The sequence below is a fragment of the Dysidea avara genome, chromosome 2 (genome assembly GCF_963678975.1).
Source record: "Dysidea avara chromosome 2, odDysAvar1.4, whole genome shotgun sequence".
In the NCBI taxonomy this organism is placed as follows: domain Eukaryota; kingdom Metazoa; phylum Porifera; class Demospongiae; order Dictyoceratida; family Dysideidae; genus Dysidea; species Dysidea avara.
In genome coordinates this window covers 38,941,108-38,965,114 of record NC_089273.1, presented here as the reverse complement: position 1 = coordinate 38,965,114, position 24,007 = coordinate 38,941,108, and the positions used below count along the sequence as shown (strand labels likewise).

Here is a 24,007-nt window from a genome sequence, read left to right as displayed (position 1 = left end):
TTCTGCTCCACTGTGCTCGCACTGCCACAACCTTTTCAGCCAAAGGATCTGAAGGGTGTAATCCCATGGTAGTCAGTTCCTGGTTGCAATTGAGGAGGAAAATACCACAATGGTTATGCCACTTCAGTTGAAAGTGTAAATATCTATCTTTTATCGTTGAGCACTCATTGTAAAATGTTTGGTACATTTCCTGTAAATGCTTAACATAGAAAGCAGTTGAAGATGGCACTATGTTGGAACAAACTTCTTTCAAGTGAGCTTCACAGTCAGGCAAAGAACGAACCACTGCAGCTATTGCCATTACTGCAACTCCCGTTGGATTCAAACTTCCAACGTACTGCATGATTCGGTGTTTCTCTGTCTTTCCTAACATCTTACGAGACACTGATTTCTTGGCTTTTCCGCAAGTTAGGGCAGAACTGTCCTGACAGTCGTCTCCACTCTCTTCACCATCCTGTGTCACGGTTTTTTTGGTTTTTCCACCTCTGGCCTTTGATCGTGAAGAAGCAGCATTACTTCTTCCTTCATTGTCAGCTCCAGCATCAGTGCTAGTGGACGATTTTACCTTCTTGCGAGGTTGGACCGATCCTTTTTTTCTCCCACGTTTCGCTCTGCCGGTTGGTTCTGGTGGAACATCATTGCTGCTTTCTACACCAGCTGGACAATCCGTAGTGTTCGTAGATTGCGATTTCTGGCGAGAAACAGCCCGCTTTCTTCTCCCACGTGAATTGCTTCGTTCCACATTTTGAGCAACATCGTCATCGCTTCCCTCATCCACGCTCACTGGGTTTTTTGTAGCTTGCTTCGCTATCTTATTAGAAATGGCCCGCTTTGATTTAACAGGTTTTGTACCGGTTGGCTCTGGCATAGGCTCTGGATTACCATCACTGCCGCGTTCGAAATCTTCACCAGCCGTAGTGTTCTTAGAAAGGTCAAGCTTCTTACAAGTAGCACTCTTTACTCTTCTACCTTTCGTGAGAGAGTCTGGTTCATGAAAATCGTTTGCCTCGTCACTATTAAGCTCTTCGGCTTCTTCATCGAAGATAGCAGATAATATGGCAGCATTTTCCATCGTCCGCCACATCCTTACGCACACTGGAAAATAAAATCGCGTCTGCATAACGCGCATTCTATGCGTACAATAAGCGTTTTATGAACATGTTGTGCGCTTATATCGGCTGAAGGAAACCTTATGTAAATTAGCACCTTTTGGTGGTGATGGCTATTGCGTAAGATTTTTACGCAGTGCGTTTTGAAGGGGCAATACAGCGTTAGACACTCTCCCTAAATATATATATTATGTACTCTTGATAAAACCTACTGCCATAGTGCCATGACGATGACCTACCAACTTGGTTTGCCACTCGTAGAGCTAGATGCTTTGTTAAGGGTTATGAAAGAGATCACAAACATCGTCCTATTATTTTTATTTTACTACATACAAACACATGCTTACATCATATACAAGCACAAGAACACACAAAATGTACTAACACTATACAAAAATGTTCACAAACATGCACCACATATTGGTTGTACTCAAGTTAATATCACATCTCTTGCGAAATGCTCTTGTAGGAGAGATGGTAGTGGCTTTACTTGGTGCTAAAAAGTTCTTGCAGAAAAGAAACTCTCTATAGGGTTATCTGTTTGTAATTGAACTCTCTACAGGATGGTTTCTTTATAACTGCTCTCTCTATGGGGTAACTTGTTTCTAGCTGATCTCTCTACAGGGTGAACTTGTTTCTGGCTGAACTCTCTACAGATGATTTGTTCATAGCTGAACTCTCTACATGGTGTTTTCTTTGTAGCTGAAACTCTCTACAAGGTGATTTCTTCTAGCTGGTCTCTCTACAGGGTGATCCGTAGCTGAACTTTCTACAGGATGATTTGTTTGCAGCTGAACTCTTTATGTGATGGTTTCTTTGTATGTACAAAGTAACTTCTTCTAGCTGATCTCTCTATAGGGTGACTTGTTTCTAGCTGATCTCTCTACATGGTGACTTGTTTCTAGCTAAACTCTCTATAGGGTTTTCTGTTTGCAATTGAACTCTCTACAGGATGGTTTCTTTGTAGCTACTCTCTCTACAGGGTGACTTGTTTCTAGCTGATCTCTCTACAGGATGACTTGTTTCTAGCTGATCTCTGGATAACTTGTTTCTAGCTGATCTCTCTACATGGTGACTTGTTTCTAGCTGATCTCTCTACAGGGTGAACTTGTTTCTGGCTGAACTCTCTACAGATGATTTGTTCATAGCTGAACTCTCTACATGGTGTTTTCTTTGTAGCTGAAACTCTCTACAAGGTGATTTTTTCTAGCTGGTCTCTCTACAGGGTGATCCGTAGCTGAACTTTCTACAGGATGATTTGTTTGCAGCTGAACTCTTTATGTGATGGTTTCTTTGTATGTACAAAGTAACTACTTCTAGCTGATCTCTCTATAGGGTGACTTGTTTCTAGCTGATCTCTCTACATGGTGACTTGTTTCTAGCTAAACTCTCTATAGGGTTATCTGTTTGTAATGGAACTCTCTACAGGATGGTTTCCTTGTAGCTACTCTCTCTACAGGGTGACTTGTTTCTAGCTGATCTCTCTACAGGATGACTTGTTTCTAGCTGATCTCTGGATAACTTGTTTCTAGCTGATCTCTCTACATGGTGACTTGTTTCTAGCTGATCTCTCTACAGGATGACTTGTTTCTAGCTGATCTCTGGATGACTTGTTTCTAGCTGATCTCTCAACATGGTGACTTGTTTCTAGCTAAACTCTCTATAGGGTTTTCTGTTTGCAATTGAACTCTCTACAGGATGGTTTCTTTGTAGCTGATCTCTCTGCAGGGTGACATGTTTCTAGCTGATCTCTCTACAGGATGACGTGTTTCTAGCTGATCTCTGGATAACTTGTTTCTAGCTGATCTCTCTACATGGTGACTTGTTTCTAGCTAAACTCTCTATAGGGTTTTCTGTTTGCAATTGAACTCTCTACAGGATGGTTTCTTTGTAGCTGATCTCTCTACAGGGTGACTTGTTTCTAGCTGATCTCTCTACAGGGTGACTTGTTTCTAGCTGAACTCTCTATAGGGTTATCTGTTTGTAATTGAACTCTCTACATGGTGGTTTCTTTGTAGCTGAACTCTCTACAAGGTGATTTCTTCTAGCTGATCTCTCTACAGGGTGATCCGTAGCTGAACTTTCTACAGGGTGATTTGTTTGCAGCTGAACTCTTTATATGATGGTTTCTTTGTATGTACAAGGTAACTTCTTCTAGCTGATCTCTCTATAGGATGACTTGTTTGTAGCTGAACTATCTGCAGGGTGATTTGTTTGTAGTTGAACTCTCTACAAGGTGATCCTTCTAGCTGATCTCTCTACAGGATGACTTTTTCTAGCTGAACTCTCTACAGGGTGATCTGTTCATAGCTGCACTCTCTACAGGGTGATATGTTTGCAGCTGAATTCTCTACATGGTGGTTTCTTTGTAACTAAACTCTCTGTAAGGTGATGTCTTGTAGCTGATCTCTCTACTAGATGACTAATTGTTTCTAGCTGATCTCACTATAGAGTTATAACTTTCTCTATAGAGTTATAACATGTTTGTATAGCTGAACTCTTTACAGAGTGGTTTTTTTGATTGGTTGCTAAACTCTCCAGCTACACAGCAACTTGTTTGTACTACAGAGTGACTTGTTTGTAGCTGAACTCTCTACAGAGTGACTTACTTGCAGAGATGGGGTAACGCGTTACGTAATATAACGCGTTACGTAATATATATTACAATTTGCAAGTTGAAGTAATATAACGCGTTACATTGCGAAATGCATGTAATATAACTTAAGTTACTTTTAGAAACTATTAACTCATTACTAGTAATGAACAAAGTAATAATATTACGTAACGAGCAAGGTAACGAGTAGCGATCAGTGCGATGTAACGAGTAATACTATGAGCAACAAAGAGCCAGTAATGCATTACAAATGGCTTTTATACTGCTATTTACTATCCATTAAACTACTCAGTGATCCATTATCTCAATCCATTAACTTTTCACCTATATTAAAGGATACTGCCCGGTCCATTGGACTGATGCATACCATGCAACCACATAGACCATTGCTATTAATGCCCACCGTCTGTGTGAAAACATGTGGTTTGCATGCATATTATGCTGAAGAGTTAATTTAATTCATAATATTAAAGTACATGAAGTTACTTGCATTCAGTAACTTTAATATTTACAGCTAATAATATTAAGTTCCATTTCACAAGTAACTTAATATGTGACCAGGCCTGCAAAAACAGGGCATGTGGGCACAAACTACACCCTATCACTCTACAGCTCATATCTCAGTGCTGGAAACATATATTTCCATTCTGTAACTTGCATTATGATGCCAATTAAATACTTACTAAGAGCAGAAAATTGCAATGTCATAGCATAATGGTACAAAATGTTGTGTGATGAAAGTGTGAAAAGTAGGTAAAAATCATGTGCCCACATGCCCTATTATCGCAGGCCCGGTCACATATGTAATATTATTAAGTTATATTTTATTTTAAGTAATATGTAACTGTAATATATTTCATTGTGTAGAAAGTATTATGTAACATTTAATATATTACTTTGAAAAGGTAACTTCCCCAACTCTGCTTACTTGTAGCTGAACATTGCATAAAGTAACTTGTTTGTAGCTGGTCTAGATGAACTCTCTACTGAGTAGCTTTTTTGTAGCTGAACCCTTTACACAGTGACTTTTTTTGTAGCTGAATTCTCTACAGAGTGACTTGTTGTAGTTGAACTCTCTACAAGGTGACTTGTTTATAGCTGAATTCTCTTCAGTGTGACTTATAATGTTCTGAATCTCTACAGCAATAGCTGAACTGTCTACAGGTTGACTTGCTTGTAGCTGAATTGTATATAAGATTAACTGTTTGTAGCTGAACTCCCTACAGAATACTTTGCAATGTAATATAATTCTATAATGGAGTAAATTATAACGTAGCTGAATGCTCTATTAGGGTGGCTGTTCTATTAGAGTATCTCGATCTTGCATATGCTACACATAATTGGCTTTGGAATCATAACTCAGTGGTTTGTAATCTGATTCTTCTGTACTACTGCAAGGACTTTCTATGATAATTATTCCAGCTACACACCGATTTTCAGCTCACTGCTCTAAGCAGTTTGCCTTGAAGGCGTGAAAACTAATAGTTTTTTTATTCATAAAAATCGATTGCATAATTGTGACACAGTGTGTCATATCTCGATGGCCTTTAACTGGATTCCTTTCAAACCACAAAAAGGCACTCCTACGATAGTTACTCCATCTACATAGCAATTTGCAGCTCATCCTTCAATCGGTTTACCCTGTGGTTGTGACAGACCTTCGACCTTATTTTATGCAAATAATCGGTCATAACTCCGTGAATGTTCATAGGATTCCTACCAAATTTGGTACTGGAATTCGCCTTAATGACCCCTGTGACAACTTTCAGCCCGATTGGAGCCCGCATTCGTGTTTTATGGCGGATTTTGCAAAGTGTGCGAAAAGAAGAAGAAGAAGAAATGAAGAAAAAACCCAAACTTTGGCCGCTCGTATCTCGGAAATGGCTGGAGCGATTTTCTTCAAATTTGGAATGTGGACTCCCCTACCTAGCCGGCACTTCTGTAGCAACTTTGGTTTCAATCGGATAAGGAAGCGCGGAGCTACAAAGGTGTGAAAATCGCATTTACTTTCTTCCTGTAAATATACTCACGGTGTGGCGCGCCGGCTTCTTGGGCCGCACCACACTACTGTGTGTCTTGATAATATGTAGCTGAAAGTTTTACATGGAGAATCATAATGTAGCTGTACTCTTAGACAACATGGTGAGCAGTTTGTACATAGTTGGACCCGTCACATGGTGACTTGTAATGTAACGGTGACTTGTAATGTAACTAAACTCTACAAAAAGAATTGCAAGATAGCTGAACTTTATACAGGGTAGTTTTCTTGTAGGTGAAGCCTCTATAGGGTGACATGTTTCTAGCTGAACTCTCTACAGGGTTTCTATCTGATAGCCAGTCACATATTTTATGCCAATGAGGACATAGCTGGCTTCTGAATGCAAATCTTTGTTTTGTAAAAAAAATACTAGACACTATAGAAAACAGTTAAGAGTGCTTATGATACCGTTAGCAGTTTACAGAAGTTTGTTTGAGTTATGATTCCTTAAGGGGGGAGGGGGATAATGAATTATAAAAAAAAATGAATTGAAATTGCAGTAAGTTTCCCTGTGAATTTATAAACACATTTGAGCTACCATTGTCACAGACTGACTATAATTATAGGTTTCATTGTATTTAGAAATACTTTTTGTTGTAGACGCATGCGTGTTCATTCATGTATTGAGTACGTTGGCTTTAATAAGAATTCGAGTTAGTGTATCGATCAATAGTCCCTCCGGATCCCCGCCATATTGGACATTCAACTGCTCCTTTGACTCGTCGTTCACGACATTTTGGTGCTGTGACCAGGATCCGCTCCCTTACGCTACTTTGTAACCAGAAGTTCAGACGTCGTGGTACCGTGGCATTCATATACGGTACCCCGTAAGGGAAGCGGACCTTTTAAGAGAACCATTGTTGTTGCCTTTCTTTCGTAGTGAACGTACCAACAGGATGGAGGGATTGACCAAGCTGCAAGGCTCGCGCAAAGCCTTTCGATCCCATCTAACGCGCATCTACGGGAAGGTAGACGCATTGGACTTGACACAACCACTCACCGAAGCCATCGCCACTGATGTTACAACGTATATTGAACAAATGAACAGGAAAGCAGAAACTTTACGACAGTTAGATGCAAAGATTTCGTCCGCGATTGAAGACGTCAGCGAATTGGAATAGGATACGTTCGAAGCTGAAGGGATACAGGATACAATAATCGAGAAGACAGTTCGATTGAAGCGATACCTGGAGCAGCAACCTAGTACTACAGTAGGCACTGGAACAGTTCATAGCGTATCCCACACTTCATCGGCCAGTCGCCTTCCAAAGTTAGTTTTACCTACATTTGCTGGCGAACCGCTTAAGTGGCAGAGCTTCTGGGACTCCTTTGAGGCAGCAGTCCATCTCAACAACAGCCTCACTGATGTGGAGAAATTCAATTATCTTCGGGCTCAATTAGAGGATGAAGCAGCCAGGACAGTGAGTGGATTCACACTGACCAACACCAACTATGAACAATCTGTTACGTTGCTCAAGGCAAGATTTGGTCAGCCACAACGAATTGTGAATGCACATATGCAAGCCCTGCTTGATGTACAATCCCCCTCCAACACGGCTGCTAGTCTTCGACAGCTACATGATACGATTGAAATCCACATCAGGGGTTTAGAGTCGTTGGGAAAGGAAAGGGCATCATTTGGAGATCTTCTAGTCCCAATTGTGTTTGGAAAGTTACCTCCACCCATCAAACGAAATCTGACTCGGGAACACCCTTCACAGGAATGGAATATTGATAAACTCCGCCAAGCCATCGAGAAGGAGATCATTATCCTTGAGTCTGGACTTGACGTTCAAGGGGAAAGGAGTCAATCTACCTTGACAGGATCATTTCACACTAGTACACACAAGAAACAGCCAAGCTCACTTCCAGATGACAGAAGAGCAGTAAGTGCTAAGCCATCATGTGTGTACTGTAAGGGCCCACATTCACCTTTACACTGTAATACAGTAACTGATGTACATGCAAGAGTAGACATTGTAAGGGGGGAGAAACTATGTTATAATTGTTTGGGACACCATAAGGCTGCACAATGTAATTCTAAAAATCGATGTAAAGTTTGTCATAAGAAACACCATACCAGCCTATGTGGAATGGATGGTGGTCCCAGATCAGTACCCGCAAACCAACATCACCAGACTGTTGCATCCCAGCCCTTGCAAGGCACACTACATACGACCGCTCAAACCTTTGTGCCCAACCAACCATCTGATTCAACTAATTCCAATCCCACTCAACAGATTAGTACCAACTTAGCTACAACCACACACTCCTTACTTAGTAGTAATCAGAGCTCAGTGTGTCTATTGAAAACAGCCATAGCATTGGTGAAGGGTGGTACCAACAAGGCTTCCGCTAATATTTTGTTTGATGAAGGGGCACAAAGATCATTCATAACACAAGCTTTAGCTGACCAACTACGAACAATCCCCTGTTACAAGGAGGATCTGTGCATCTCGTCATTCGGTGGAGAGACCACCGCCAATTAATACTGCAGTTGACGTCGTCAAAATTCAGCTTGAAGCCAACTTAGGCAACATAAACATTTTGGCACTAGTTGTCCCAAAGATTGCTGCACCCCTACAGTACTTTGCTAGCACAAATCTACATGAGCTTACCTATCTACACGGACTACGGCTAGTTCATCCAGTCGGTAATGAAGAAAGGTTTGATATCTCCCTACTGATAGGTGCTGACTATTACTGGGATATAGCGGGGGATCGCATCATAAGAGGCAGGGGACCCACAGCCATGCAGTCAAAACTAGGATGTTTACTCTCCGGACCATTACCACTACCTGTACAGTCCAATGTCACTGGTGTTCTCCATGCTTGTACCACCCAAGTGCTAGACTTGTCTGACATAGATGAATCAGTCCCAGTTCCCCGTCCCAATTCTTCCCTGCAATTTGCAAGCCAACCTTCAGCAGTACTCATGAAAGCCTATCAACGTGATTGCATTTCACGGGACAAGGATGGTTCGTATATTGTTGGCTTTCCCTGGAAACTAGACCATCCCATTCTCCCAACTAATCTAATCATCTGTGAACGTCAAGCAAGAACATTGGCAAGGAAGTTAGGATGGCAACCAGAGCTGCTCAAACTGTATAGCAATATTATCGTTGAACAGGAAGAACGGAACTTTATTGAACAAATTTCCCCGTCAGTCATCCAGAGCACCAGAGGAGTACACTACCTACCACACCACCCAGTGCAGAAGAATTCTCCAACAACCCCTGTGAGAATCGTCTACAATTACAGTTTTCGACCATCACAATACCATGCAAGCCTCAATGACTGTTTAATGGCTGGTAGCCCACCTTCAATTGACCTGAGTAGCATATTGCTACGTTTCCGTTTACACCACTATGCCCTATCAACAGACATCGAGAAGGCTTTTCTTCATGTAAGACTTAAAGAAAATGACAGAGACTTTACTCGATTTCTTTGGTTATCTGACCCAAGTAACCCAGACAGCCCTCTCATCACATACCGATTCAAGGTGGTACTTTTCGGCTCAACCAGCTCCCCATTCATGTTGAATGCAACCTTAGATCACCATCTCAATTCTCATACTTCAGAAGTATCAACCGATATGAAAGAAAATCTTTATGTTGACAATATTATTTCTGGTTGCCAATCAGAGGAAGCCATTATCCAGTATTATACAACAGCAAGAACCATCATGAGTGAAGCTAACTTTAATCTACGCTCTTGGGCATCAAACAGTCGACAGTTACAGATAACAGCCCAGGCAGATCATACACTTGACTTGAACACCACAGTTAATCTTCTAGGATTGCAGTGGAACACTTGCACAGATGTACTTAGCTTTCCACAGAGGGAGATTAAACCCAATGATACAACTCCTGTCACAAAACGAAGTGTATTACAAGGAGCATCACGTCAATATGATCCCCTTGGATGGCTAGCTCCCGTTACCATCCGTGCAAAGTTGTTTATACAAGAACTATGGAGGAAACAAGTTGCTTGGGATGACCCTCTAGAACAAGAACTTCAGAACGATTGGTGTCAGATAGCAGCAGATGTAGAGAATGCAGCCTGCATAGTATTGAACCGCAGGTACTTTGCCTTGTCATCAAGTCAGTCTATTTACTTGCACGTGTTTGCTGATGCAAGCACAAAAGCACAAAAGCATATGGAGCGGTGGAATATCTTCAGAACACAGAGAATGTTGCTTTTGTGATGGCAAGGTCACGTGATGCACCACTTAAGGACCACACCCTACCCAAACTGAAGCTAATGGCAGCAGTCACAGCAGCACAGCTTGGAATGTTTATTCTATCTGCACTGCAACAACACTTATCAGAGATAACCGTTCGACTTTGGAGTGATAGCCAAATTGTCCTCCATTGGATATTCAGCACCAAAACACTCAAGCAGTTTGTAGCCAACCGAGTCAGGGAAATCTGTGACATGTTTCCTACCTCAGTGTGGAGGTATTGTCCCACAAATGATAATGCTGCAGACCTTTTAACCAGGGGAATTACTGCAACCCAACTGACATCCTCACAGCTTTGGCTCAAGGGCCCAACCTGGTTACCATCTGAATGTGATTGGCCCTCATGGTCACCCACTTCTGTCCATCATATCCACACCACTGAAGAAGTTGAACCAACTACCTCTAACACAGAACAACCAACTATTCCCCAACCGGGATTACACCAGATTATAGACATAACCAGGTACAGCAAGTTAGCACATCTCTACAGAACTACAGCTTATGTCTTACGGTTCATCAACAACACCCGGAAGGCATCTCAGAAAGAGAATGGAGTCATCACAGTTACTGAACTCAACACTGCACAGAAGCTGTGGATTAAGTCTGCACAAGAACAGGTATTTGCAAATGAACTTGTGGATCTCAAGTCGAAATCAACAAAGCGACTACCCTTAGTCCGACAACTTCGTCTCCAACTGAACAAAGATGGCCTAATTTTCTGTGGTGGGAGGATACATAATGCTCCTCTATCCCATTTGACAAAGTTTCCACTTCTGCTACCGAAGAAACATTATTTCACACAACTCATTATTCGTGATATCCATGAAAAGCATTGTCATGCTGGAACAAATGGCACAGTGACATACCTGCGTGAAATGTACTGGATTCCAGCAGCCAGACAGTGTGTGAGATATATACTGAAGCAGTGCGTTGTGTGTAACAAGGTTTCCGGAACCCATTACAGAGCACCTGACCCACCACCACTTCCAAAGCACCGAGTCCAGATGATGAACCCTTTCAGTGTAACGGGTGTGGATTTTACTGGTGCATTGTACATTAGAACAACAAAATTAATGGAGAAGACAAGGTTTATATATGCTTGTTCACATGCGCCAACACTCGTGCTGTACATCTGGAGGTGGTGAGTGATCTGTCAGAAGAGACGTTCTTACAAGCATTTCATCGATTCGCTAGTAGAAAGTCATTGCCTCAACTCATGGTGTCTGACAACGCCTCAACATTTATGGCAGCTGCTGAAGAACTGAAGCACTTGTTCATGTCAGATAAGGTACATGAAGGTTTAGCAAGGCAGGGGGTAGAGTGGAAATTCATTCCTTGTCGAGCTCCATGGTATGGTGGGTATTGGGAGCGTCTCATTGGATTAACTAAGAGCTCACTGAAGAAGACGCTTGGCCATGCACATGTTACTCTAACCAGCTTACAGACATTGGTAGTGGAAATAGAGGCACACCTGAACAACCGTCCATTAACGTACGTCAGCTCAGAACTGAATGACCTGGAACCCTTGACACCCTCACATCTTCTTTACGGGAGGTTGATAATCACCACGCCTCATCCAACAGTAGAACGAGAGGAAATTGACGACGAAGACTATACCATCAATCCTTCCTCACATTCCAGTCTTAGTAAGAAGGCCAAGACTCAAGCGCTCATCATTGAACATTTCTGGAATCGTTGGAAAAGAGAATATCTCACATCACTACGAGAAACTCACACTGCCAATGGAGCGAATAAGGAGATTGTGAAGGTTGGTGATGTAGTAATTGTACATGACGATTGCCCAAGAGCCAAGTGGCGATTAGTTGTAGTCAAGGAATTACAGAGACGATATGACGGATTTGTGAGATCAGTTAGCATTCAAACAACCACTGGCGTAACCACTCGACCAATCACGAAGCTTTATCCACTGGAGGTTAACGCAGAAACTACAGTAGAGAATAATACTGATGATGACCGTCCGTCTAATGATGATAATAACCCCCATGATTCATCCTCGTCTCCTACTGAAGAACCCCAGACGCCTGTACGACCTCAGAGAAGGGCTGCAGCTAGAGCTAAGGACAAGATGACTGAATGGAGCAAAATATTTCGGCGCCGGGAGGATGTCACAGACTGACTATAATTATAGGTTTCATTGTATTTAGAAATACTTTTTGTTGTAGACGCATGCGTGTTCATTCATGTATTGAGTACGTTGGCTTTAATAAGAATTCGAGTTAGTGTATCGATCAATAGTCCCTCTGGATCCCCGCCATATTGGACATTCAACTACTCCTTTGACTCGTCGTTCACGACAACCATTACACAGCAACCACTGCAGCTGGACGACTAGTCTTAGAAATACATAAAGGACAGCATCAACTTCTTTATCTTAAAATGTAAATGCGATTTGTGCTTATGATCTGTGTCACTTAAAATGCACTTTACTTTTTCAGATGCTACAGAAGAGCCGTCCTGTGAAACAAAGCAATGTGATGCAAAGCAATGAATTCCTGGTGACCAATGTATGTCACAACATCCTGACAAAGGTTGTTAAAAATATTTATAAAGTTTGTATAGAAGTAACACTTGTATTAATAGTTGAAGCTGATGGAAGTGTGGAATCTACCTGTTCAGATGAGGAGAATTATGGTAAGTAATTAAATTATCATTCACTTACAGTATAATGCCTAATACTCTAAAGCAGGCCATCAACAAAATGATACAAAGGAGACCAGTTCAACACCTATTTGCAGTTGTAAATCTGATTGCACTACTTAATGTTGATGCTTAAAGTATGGTTAACCATGTACAGATCATCGTCACAGTGGCATGAATTGCAAGAATAAAGGTATGTATAACAAACTTTACTTGGAAAACAACATTACAGATTTACATCTATTAGCTGGTAAAGAGTATAGATGTGATGATGATATTAAAGATGGTACATTGTTAAGGAATAATGTAATGGTATAGTAACACTGAAACATGTGCTTACATAATTACAAAACCCTATTAAGTACTGTGTTTATTATCATTGTGTTTTAGAATTACCAGACTGAGAAGGTTTTGACAAGATATGTGGAGTGAAGAAAAGCCAGTGATCACATCACTAGAAGTAGAGGACATTATTGCCAGCGAATCATTTTCTGTTCAACCAATTGGGCCTATTGATACCCACATTCCCGATGGGTTTAGTCACATAATACCACCATCATTTGCAAGTTCATATGTCGTCAACTCATATGAGGATGCTGCCAAGCTCCAAAAAGTGCTATCTGATCACAAGCAGCCACAGCCAAGCATACTTGTATACACTTATGGAGCTATTGTCAATGAAGATTCCATGATTAAAAAACTACTGATGGACCACTTTGTACACTGCTTCGATTTTGGTGCATAATTAATGCATATATGGTAACTGAGTATGCATAAACAAATCACCAATGGCATGGTGTGTGTATCAGAAATGCTAAATCCCAAAGGTTTTACATTTTGTGTCGAATAAATTTTACTGAAAACATTCTAATGCAAGCCTTTTATTGATACATTTGATAATACTAACTGTTCACAAAGGACTCATTATCACATTATTATATATAGGTCTTGTAATTATATCAGGCTTCTCCATTAATAAAAGACCTCCAAAGCACTTTTATGAAAGAAGCTGCATTGTGTTGATAACAGATTTTGTAACTCCATCAATCATTACAGGAGCACTCAGGGATGTGCCCAGGTGTAGAATAGTGGTAGCTACAAGAAATGAAGTTAACTCTTAAAGGCACATGGAACTTTTGGGAAATGTGTGTTTACACAATACAGTCATACGCGGCAACATTAAGCACAGATAGCATTACCCCATCAACCTAAAATATCTACACATCAATTAGAAGTCTATCCACTGGGCTTCTTGAGGAGCTTAAATGAACATTTTAACTACAGAGGTTTACTTATTATAAAGTGATGAACAATGTTTTCTATTATTCAATGTTTTCTATTATTCAATGTTTTCACCATCTGTACAATTTGATTGTGGGTTTTATCACATGAGTTCTATACAGCTCAATCTGAATTCCATGGCTAATTGAATGAAACTTGACTCAAATTGATAGGAGCACCCACCATTGAGTTATAAATCATCTAATCAATGAATGTAAAGTGTTTTGTTCATTAAAAATTGCTTACATGGCGAGTTTGCTTTAGAGTGAGGGTAAATCCCTAGGTATCATTATAAACTTTATTACATCACAAACAAGTACACGAAAAAATTAGAAATTTTCAACTAGAGTAGGGACCATAGCACATCGATAAAAAGTACTAAAACAAGTTGGAGTAGTCCATGATATTAAATCACAGTAAAACAATAAGAAGTGTTATATCCCTACTGTGCTCAAGATACCATAATGGAAATGCACAGTAGGGGTATAACACTTTTTATTGTTTTACTGTGATTTAATATCATGGACTACTCCAACTTGTTTCAGTACTTTTTATCGATGTGCTATGGTCCCTACTCTAGTTGAAAATTCCAAATTTTTTCGTGTACTTGTTTGTTAACTTTTTTGTAAATAATTTTATTATGACTGGTGAACCAATGCATACCGCATCTGAAATGGCGCCGCACGAACCAGCTATATCAATTATCATCTGAAAAGTGAAGTATCTATTACGCTTCGTTGTCAGCTATGTTCAATTCGTTACACAGCAATACGAATCAAGAACTTTTCTGGAAGAACCTCTACAATCTACGCATACCAAAAAAGAAATGGTGCCGCACCCCAATTTTATTTACTAATCGTCTGAAAAGTGAAGTATCCATTACACTTCGCTGTCGGCTATGTTTAACCCGTTACACAGCAATACGAATCAAGAACTGCTTGAAAAGCGCCTTTGCAATTAATATAGCCAATATGACAAATACGGACGATTTCCATTTCGAAGGGAAGCCATCACGTGCTCGCACCAAATCGACACCTTTCCCTGTCAGCAAAGATGAATAGGACACAAAGAAGGACACTGGTAAGTCCATGAAGAATGCATTGTACGTACTGCGGTATGCCAAAAGGCACCTATCGGGCCGAAGCAACGTCGAACAGTGAAAAAATTAAGCCCGTAGCTTTAGCCGTTATCGAGTTACTCTTGTCTAAAGGCATCAGTCAGTTACTTACTCAGCCAGTAGAAAATTCAGTCGAATAAGAAAATTTTAAAATTCCGTAGCAACTTGTTGAAAGCATTTCGGGTTGATCTGAAAGCTTGTTTGGGCTTAGTTTTACCTCACCAATACTGCCTCATCGTCGTCAGGGAAAATTGAGGCTGGTGATTTTATTTCGTAGGCCACGCCTACTGCTTTGTGGTCCCTACTATACAGTTACTATCGTACTGTATGATAGCCATAGGAAGTATGCTTTGAAAGGTATAGAGCTTTGTTTACAGCCATGCATGTTTGGGCTTTTGTACCTTTAAGGAATCCGTGCAGAGAGTGTGATAGTGGTAGCTAATTTATTTGAGTCCCAACTAGAGTTGTACTGATAGTTGGATCGGTAATCGGTTGTAATGGGCTGTGGCCAGCAGATTATTAGTCTATTCAGCTTCAGCAGCTGCAGTACCACTGGTAGGGACCCACCGATTGTGCTCATTATTTTACCTATTATGCTATGCTGCACTGCTCAAATTTTTGCCTATTATGCTTAAATTAAGGCTCAATATAATTATACCTATTATGCTCAAATTATGCTCAATATTTATACCTCAGTTCCTATGTTTTTCTAGTAAATCTGCACTTTATGGGAAAACAGTAAGTTGCTGAAGTACAGCCTCTAAATCCTTGCTTGTCGAAATGCATGTCACAGAAAAGATCGATATACTCTAATAGAACAGTCAGCTGTCCGATTATTCTCTGACTGTTCTCTTAGAGTATATCAATCTTTTTCTGTGATATGTACTTTGATAAGCAAGAATTTATGGTAATGCACAAGTGTCTTGCCTATTATGCTGGCATTATTCTCAATGCTTTCAGGCACCTATTATGCTCATTACTACGCCAGCATAATCGGCGGGTCCCTAACCACTGGAGGGCTGGTATCAAAGGCTCTGGTATATACTTAGGTAATTTGTTTATGTTTTGTGGTAACCACAAAGATAAACAGTGATGATTCAGGCCCTAGCCCACTTGTCTGAGTAGCAACTTTGAGTTGAGGTAAATGTACAATCTCACAGCATTGGCTTTACCAGCTGTACTTTTAGTGGAGTATGCACAAGTATAACCTATAGAGACCTACAATCGGGTATTGGCTAACTATCGGTAAAACAGGGTAAAAATATATCGGATATCGATTTTCCTGGGAATCGGTACAACTCTAGTCCCAACCACCGCCTATTACTGTGTACACATCCTTAGTACTGTATATTAAAAACACAATGCACAAAATGATTGACCAGAAACGAGCCCTACAATACTTTCACAGTGCCCAATACTAGCAGTTTAATCAAACCCAAAACTGTTCTGATGAATGACTATTACCTTTAAACAAAGCTCATGCTGCAAGTTTTTCTTGCCAGCTAAAAGATAACTAAAGGATAGCAGGAAAGTGCCAACTTTGATCCTGATAAATTGTGAATCTTTCCAGACTATTATGCAGATTAGTCACATCTGGGCCTAAAATATGCTGCCCTCCTGTGATATAGTTTAAAAGACTGTGCAATGTATGCAACTATCAAGCTATACAACATGATAATAATTGTATGAACGTTTATATGCTTTTATGACAAGTAAATAAGTATTTGCAGTATGAGGTAATTGTTGTTACAGAAAGCTATGCTTTTGATTCAAACAGTACAGGGGGCACCCAAGAAGGTATATAACAGTACATTTACATAGTTAAACACAATAGATACATTCTACCTATAATCTGTATTGATGCATTGTCAATTAAAAATTATCAGTTCTGTACACAAGTGGCATTAAGTACAGTAGCTAGAGGCAAAATATATAAGATAACAAAACGAACTTCATTATGCAAGTCTTCTTTCTCTATTTTATGGCAAAACACTTGTATAGGCTATCATTAAGTAGTATGCACATCCCATTCACAATGTACAAGCAGTTTGTGTTAGTTGGTTAATCAAGTTTCCTTCATGACATTATGAATGTGAGAATTGTAATATTTTGTGTCACATGTAATAACAGAATGGCTGCTACAGTTCTTAGATGCTCTTTTGGCAAAGCTGCTTTTCATCTGTTAAGAGCCTCAATGCTATGAAACAGAAGATTGTGCCAAACGAAAACTCTATCCACCCTACTATTGTTGTTGATGTTCTTCCAAATGAAATAACCACTAATATTGCTATTTGGATTAAGAAGTTTAACTTTCTCACATCAGATAAGGAGATATATTGCAATTCGCCATACACTGGCTTAATTCCTCTACCATAGACATTTCACAGAGATTATTGGCTGAACAACTTCAGTACTTGGATGGGTTCCAAAGTGTAGGATGCAGCTATACAATATCTTTTGCAGTTCATGGCAAATTTATCCACATACTTCACAACAGTGTGAAAAGTCACTGGCTTACAATTTCAACAATTGAAACAAAGGCACCAAATGTTACAGCATAGATAATATAGTCCTTACCCGGGATTAGAAACGCCAGCTCAACACTGTACTTTAATCCAAGACTATCCGCACCCGCTTGTTATTAACACATTTGCAAGTGACGATAACAATATCCGTATAATATCCGTGAATATACGAATACCCGCCAAAAGTGTAGTGGACCGCGTGTTCTTTCTGAGAGATATTTTTGGCCGAAATCGCTAGCAGATGGGAACTCTCTACCGATAGTGATAGTTGTGAGTGTGCAAAGTTTAATATAAGCGTAGCTGAATGCTATCTGGGACGAATTTAGGCTTATGGATCGCTTTGCCACGTACATTTGAAAACCAGCGAATTGAGTTTTGCACTGTATCTCTCTACCACGAGCTCTTAAGCGGTTTGTACTGGAGGTACGATGCCTTGAGGACGTTTACCACTGGAATAACATTGTTATACTTACGTAGGACACTTGATGGTTCTAATTCAATACAATTTTTATTCAAGAAATGATGTGTTTTGTTGTACCTATCCTGTTCATTGGTTTAAAGGTAGGAAGTGATTCTTGCTAGAATAGTGAAGGTTACTAGTCTGGTCAATGGAATAGACTGTTCTTTTTGCTTCAGGATGCTGTATAGAGCTAGTATTAATGCTTGAAAGTTGTACACAGCATTCGTTGATGCTAGTTATGCATGTTTGTGTGATAGTGCTATTTGCATGCTGCAAATATAGTGGCTTACACTGAAAGTAGTTGATTATATAATTAAATACTGTTTTGTAGAGGTAACATTGCTATGGGAAGAAGATTAAAGTTTGATGTCAGGAAGCAGAAAGATGTCAGAAAGCAGAAACGTTCATCTGAGGATACTAGGAAGATGGGATTGACTGAAAATGTTGTGAAGACTCTAGATCTCTCTCAACCTAAACCTACCATGGTGGATGCTGGAACCCAGACTGAGAATCAGTGGTTCTCTAGTGATGAAGAAGTGCAAACAGAGCTAGAGAAAAGAGAGCCTGTTACTGCTACAGTAGGTACACAGACTGAGCCGGATGTTGTCTCGCAAGTGCACCAAGCAGTGAGAACTGGAAATGAGAAGTTGTGTGAAGGAATTGTTGATGCAAAGTATGCTTCATTGATTGCTAAATGTGATGGTTTATTGAAGGATGCTACAGGTAAGCAATAACACCATCATAACCGTAATATTTTATTCTGAACTCAGGAAAAGTGATTGGCTATGTTGACCAGGTGAATGGAGAGATACACCACGTAGATTGCATAAAACAGATTTCACTGGATTCACAGTCAAGGATATGTCCAAAGTGCAGTAGGTTCCGTGAGAACGTTTTACGTGGTAGACTAGCACGAATTCTCAAAGACAAGAACACTAGTCAATCTGTAGAGGCTAGCAGTCATACAAATTTTCGTTTCCTTAGGAAGTCCGAAAGAATGAAGAACATGGCAGCCGTGATTCATAATAGGGATCAACAAATTGCTTGTCTCCATGAGAAGATAAACGGACTAGTAGCAAATCAAGGAATAGTAGTTGACCAAGACATTCATACAGATTTAGTTTCCATGATGAAGGAATATGGTGGACTTGCTCAAAAGGATCAGTCTAATCCATTCATGACAATTTTTTGGGACCAACAGTTAAAGGCAGCTTCCTTGGACTCTACTCATCAGATGCGCTGGCACCCAGCAGTCATTCGATGGTGCTTGTATTTGCATCACCGTTCAAGCGGATGCTATAAAACCCTCAGAAATTCAGGCTTGTTATACCTCCCAACAGAGAGAACTCTGCAAGATTATCGACATTTTTCACCATCGTCTGCTGGCTTTTCTAAGTCTTTAGATGAGCAATTGTTGGAACAGGTCAACGCTCAGAAGCCAGAAAATCTTGCAAAGTATGTTGGTGTTGTGCTAGATGAAATGTATGTGAAGGAGTCTCTGGTGTATGACAAGCATACCGGATCATAACAGGCTACGCTGACATGGGTGAGGTGAACAATTTGTTTATGGAACTGGAGCAGGATAAGAAGAGTGCAAATTCCAGACGTCCACTTGCTAAATCTGTACTGGTATTTATGATCAGAGGACTTTTTAACAGCTTGAAGTTTCCTTATGCTCATTTTCCTACTGCAAGCATTACAGGTGCTGAACTATTCCCAATCCTGCAGAAGGTTATTGCACGATTAACTAGACTTGGCTTGCATATCATGACAGTGACATGTGATGGCGCAAGTGAAAACAGGTTGCTGTTTAGTTTGCATGACAAAAACAATGACAAAACCGCATATAGGATCAAGAATGTTTATACCAATGCAGGTCATCCTATTTTTTTCATATCAGATCCAAGCCATTTAATCAAAACAATTCGAAATTGTTTTTCAGGAGGAAAATTGTGGGTATGTTTGTAGCTTGCTTAATACTATAGGTTGTATGTGTATTACATTTACTAGCATGCGTGTTTCTGTCCGTGCTTTTATGGCGATAATTTTTTTGCAGTGTAATGGACAGGATATTGACTGACAGCTCCTGACTAAGTTGTATGAGGCTAATGCTGGATGAATCACTGAGACACCAGGGGTATCTATTGTTCACAAGCTAAAATATGAACATCTTCACCTCACTAATTTTTCAAAGATGCGGGTTGATTTAGCTGTTCAGGTAAATGTCACATCTACAAGTATCTATGTTTATTTTAATTGACTATACTTTAGACTTTGTCGGAGTCAGTGGCAGTTACGCTAGAGCTGGAGTTTGGGGAAGCTGCTCGTGAAGCAGTCAAATTTGTTCGGCTCATGGATCACTTTTTTGACTGTTTCAATGTGTCATCCTTCACAAAAGGAAAGAACACGCGAAAGTGCTTTTTATCTCCCTATCATAAGGATAATGATTTCCGAATGGAGGTAGGTTTTGCTGGACATTGTATTTGCAAATTACATAGTGTATCAGATGCCTATGTTTGCAATTTTACTTGAAGCATATCATTATACTCTTGTTTTCTTAGCAAAGCTATTGTGCAATGATATTTAAATGTATGCTGATACATTTCAGTTTCTAAAGGAACTCATAAGCTATCTGGATGAATGGAAAGCTACTGTTGACGGCAGACCTGGGTTTGATGGTGATCAGAAGAAGCACATGTTACTAAGTGCTGCAACTGATAATGGTGTTAGAATCACAGGTGTGTGTGAGTGTTTATACTACATGTCGAGGCTTTAATGTACATTCTACTGTAGTGAAGTCATTTCTGGAACTGGTACCAATTCTTCTGCATATTGATGGAGTATGTGCATTCCTGAGTGAAAAGCTCAGCCAGGATTCTATTGAGAACTACTTTGGGAGGCTGAGACAGCATGGTAGAGCTAATGAAAACCCAACCATCGCCCAAGTTTTAAAAAGCTCTCAAAATATACGAGTGATAAATTCTATTTGGGTAGATGACATTACAGGAAATTGCTGTGGAAGCAAGAGAAAGTCATATGACTTAGAATCTGTTAGCTTTGAATATTTCAATAAGTCTTTGCCAAAGAGACGCAGACACTGTTCATTTTAATGTCACAATAAAATAGTGTATGTATCCATCACAATAATTATGTAACTACTGTTTATCACAATACAACTTTGTTCTCAGGGACTTTGATTTTCCAGTCCCTTTCTTATTTTCTTGCTTGTAGATCTCCACCATAGATGAAGCAAAGGAAATTCCACGGATCGTAATCCATTTATCAATGATATGCTGAAGACACCTTTCATTCTCCTCGTCATCAAATCCTGCCATACAGCAATAAAACAGTATATCATCATCATGGATTAGCATGTTTAGTAAATATCTTTTAAAGCTGTCATCCATCTTTGATGCCTTTTTGACATTAAGGTAACGTCGGACACAGCATTCAATTGCCAAGAACATCTGATAGGCCTCCGGTGTTATTTTCACTAAGCCACCTCTGTTTATAGCATTCGTCCAAGCTGCAGAGGGACTGTTTTCAACTGATTTATCAGAACAGACCATTTCAGTCAAGAGTGGTCTAAATTCAGAGCAAACAGGATTCTTCTGTAGCTTCTTCACCACATATCCACCAATGTATCGGACAGCATTTTCCTCCTCAAAACTTGGGTTATCGCTGCCCGAGTCATCAGTTTCCATACTAGTAGTGCCAGTACTGTCAGTATGCAGAACAGCCCTCAATTTATTCTGTACCAAATTATCGAACAGTTCATCAGTAAAATGCTGATAAACACCAGTTGGTCATCCAACTGGTTAGCTTCTAAAAAGTCCTGCCATTTTTTGGTGAACTCATCAGAATTAGTTAGTATGTTAAATTTCCTCCAAAGACGCTCCTGGTTCAATTCGTTAGGCTTGCCTTTCTTTTGAGCCTTAACAATGATGCCATTTAGTGTTGAAACAATCCAGTGGGAAAATTTCAATGTTGCTTCAGAGGGCAGAGAGCCATAGCACTGAATCATTGCCCTAGCCAGTTCTAAACACTTCCTATTACCCTCCGTGGGTAGTGTCATACTATCATCCGATAAAATACCTCCAAGAACACCTCTTATTAATCGAGTTTCCTCACTAACATGTCGCTGATCTTCACCACTGGTTCCTCCAGCCATTGCGATTTACGAGCACGTGAACTGGACCGGTTCCAATTGAGTACAGTCCGGCGAGCGCCTAACGGGTGTGAAGAGAATGTGTTAATGTGTCGGTTTCTAATCCCGGGTAAGGACTATATTATCTATGGTTACAGTCTATACCGGCAATTCTCAGAAAATGTCCATAATCAAATAGAATGCATTATGAAGACCCCATTCAGACAAATTAATGTCCACTTCATGAATACTTAACGGATAAGTGGAACAAGTGATTGCGGCTTATTTTCTATCGCATTTGCTACCTCATTATTCTTTGGTAAGCAACCTGAGTTGATTTTTTGTAACCAGCCATTAATGAGACAACACTTGATGATAAGCACCAGCCTATTATGCTTTTCATTTTATCTATTATACTATGCTGCAGTGCTCAAAAAGTTTACCTATTATGCTCACAATTATGCTTAAACTTTTTGCCTCAACTTTTATGTTTAACTATCAGTTTTGCAATTTCTGTAGTTATATGGATAAAAATAACTTTTGGCTTGCGAGAAGATAAACATTTAAAATAATTCATTTAGCAGCTTATTATGTCAAATGTTTAAATTATGTAGCTTGTTGGCTCATTAGAATTACCAAGAGTAATGGAAGAGAGAGTATCCAACTGCCATATACTACATCAAAAATGAGCACATCAAGTAGAGAAGCCATCCCGTAGTGCTATCAAAGTAAGTGTTGAATGAAGTAATAAACACCTTCTAGTTCAGACTGTTTGACTTCAAATCATGCCTGGGCACTTCAAACAGACTGACCTAGCAGGTGTTTATTACTTCATTCAACACTGTCTTTGAAAGCACTACAGGATGGCTTCTCTACTTGACGTGCTCATTTTTGATGCAGTATATGGCAGTTGGATACTCTCTCTTCCATGGAATTACTAATAAGGCTACACACCACAACTTTAATTCATATTGTGTGTAAAGAGATTGTATAGGAAAGCACACAAGGCTATGAATAGAGTAGCTAAGGATGCCAATCTTTTCCACTGACAACAATTTATGGCAAAAATCTACCCATTACACTAGCATTATGCTCCATGCTTCAAGGCACCTATTGTGCTGCAAATTGTGCCAGCATAATAGGCTGGTGCCTACTTGATGAAATTTTTTGAGGCAGGAAGAATGGAGGAGTTTCCGATAGCACGCACTTGAAGATTAAAAGCAACAAATGTCACAAATACACATAAAGTTTACTGCATTTGCTGAATGCCTTAAAATCACTGAGGCATCAATGGTCGAATGTTGTGAGTGCAAAGAGTGGTACCATGCAAATATATGTATTCAAGTACCCAAAGAAGCGTGGCAGCATAAGATGACTAGGCTGTGCACTGATTGTCAACCTGTGGTTGATATCACTCATTTGTGATCGCATTTGCAAAAAGGTACCTTTTTCACACACAATATTTTGGCCCATTTGTAGAACTTTCAAGCTTCATAACTTTTTAATTATGGAATATAATTGCTTGAAATTGTCAATACATGTAGCTACAGTATCTGGCTACATTTTGATACTAAGAGCAAATTAATCAGTATAAGGAGTCAAGTGTGGGTAAAAGTTGCCTATGGTGGGGTCTATTTTACAGAACGGAACTGAATTACGGACTAATTTGCAGAATGAAATGCTTTTGAATCACACTACCAGCATAATAATGTTGAAACATGGCTATGTGACTGCAGTGACTGTAGATCAAGAAAGTGCCATACAATATTTATGGTAACAGGTTGAAACTGCCATCAATAGGTGAATGGAATGGATC

At 39.9% G+C, this 24,007-nt stretch overlaps 2 protein-coding genes across 3 annotated transcripts in view; one reads left to right on the top strand and one right to left on the bottom strand.

The window, feature by feature from the left end:
- Positions 1-24,007, bottom strand: part of LOC136247287 (uncharacterized) — a 178,425-nt gene that overhangs the window by 113,154 nt on the left and 41,264 nt on the right. The window lies entirely within an intron of this gene.
- On the top strand, positions 20,176-21,183 carry LOC136244961 (uncharacterized). Its single transcript, XM_066036491.1, has 4 exons — positions 20,176-20,262; positions 20,316-20,504; positions 20,653-20,782; positions 20,838-21,183. Exons 1-4 carry the CDS (start codon positions 20,239-20,241, stop codon positions 21,152-21,154), a joined length of 660 nt encoding a protein of 219 aa, XP_065892563.1. The 5' UTR covers positions 20,176-20,238; the 3' UTR covers positions 21,155-21,183.

What these genes read in the sequence shown, in the direction of transcription:
- LOC136244961 (XM_066036491.1), top strand. Translation starts at nt 20,239, where the DNA reads ATGCGGGTTGATTTAGCTGTTCAG. An exon ending in GGGTTGATTTAGCTGTTCAG is followed by an intron (nt 20,263 to 20,315) that starts GTAAATGTCACA and finishes ACTATACTTTAG; the next exon opens with ACTTTGTCGGAGTCAGTGGC. An exon ending in ATAATGATTTCCGAATGGAG is followed by an intron (nt 20,505 to 20,652) that starts GTAGGTTTTGCT and finishes GATACATTTCAG; the next exon opens with TTTCTAAAGGAACTCATAAG.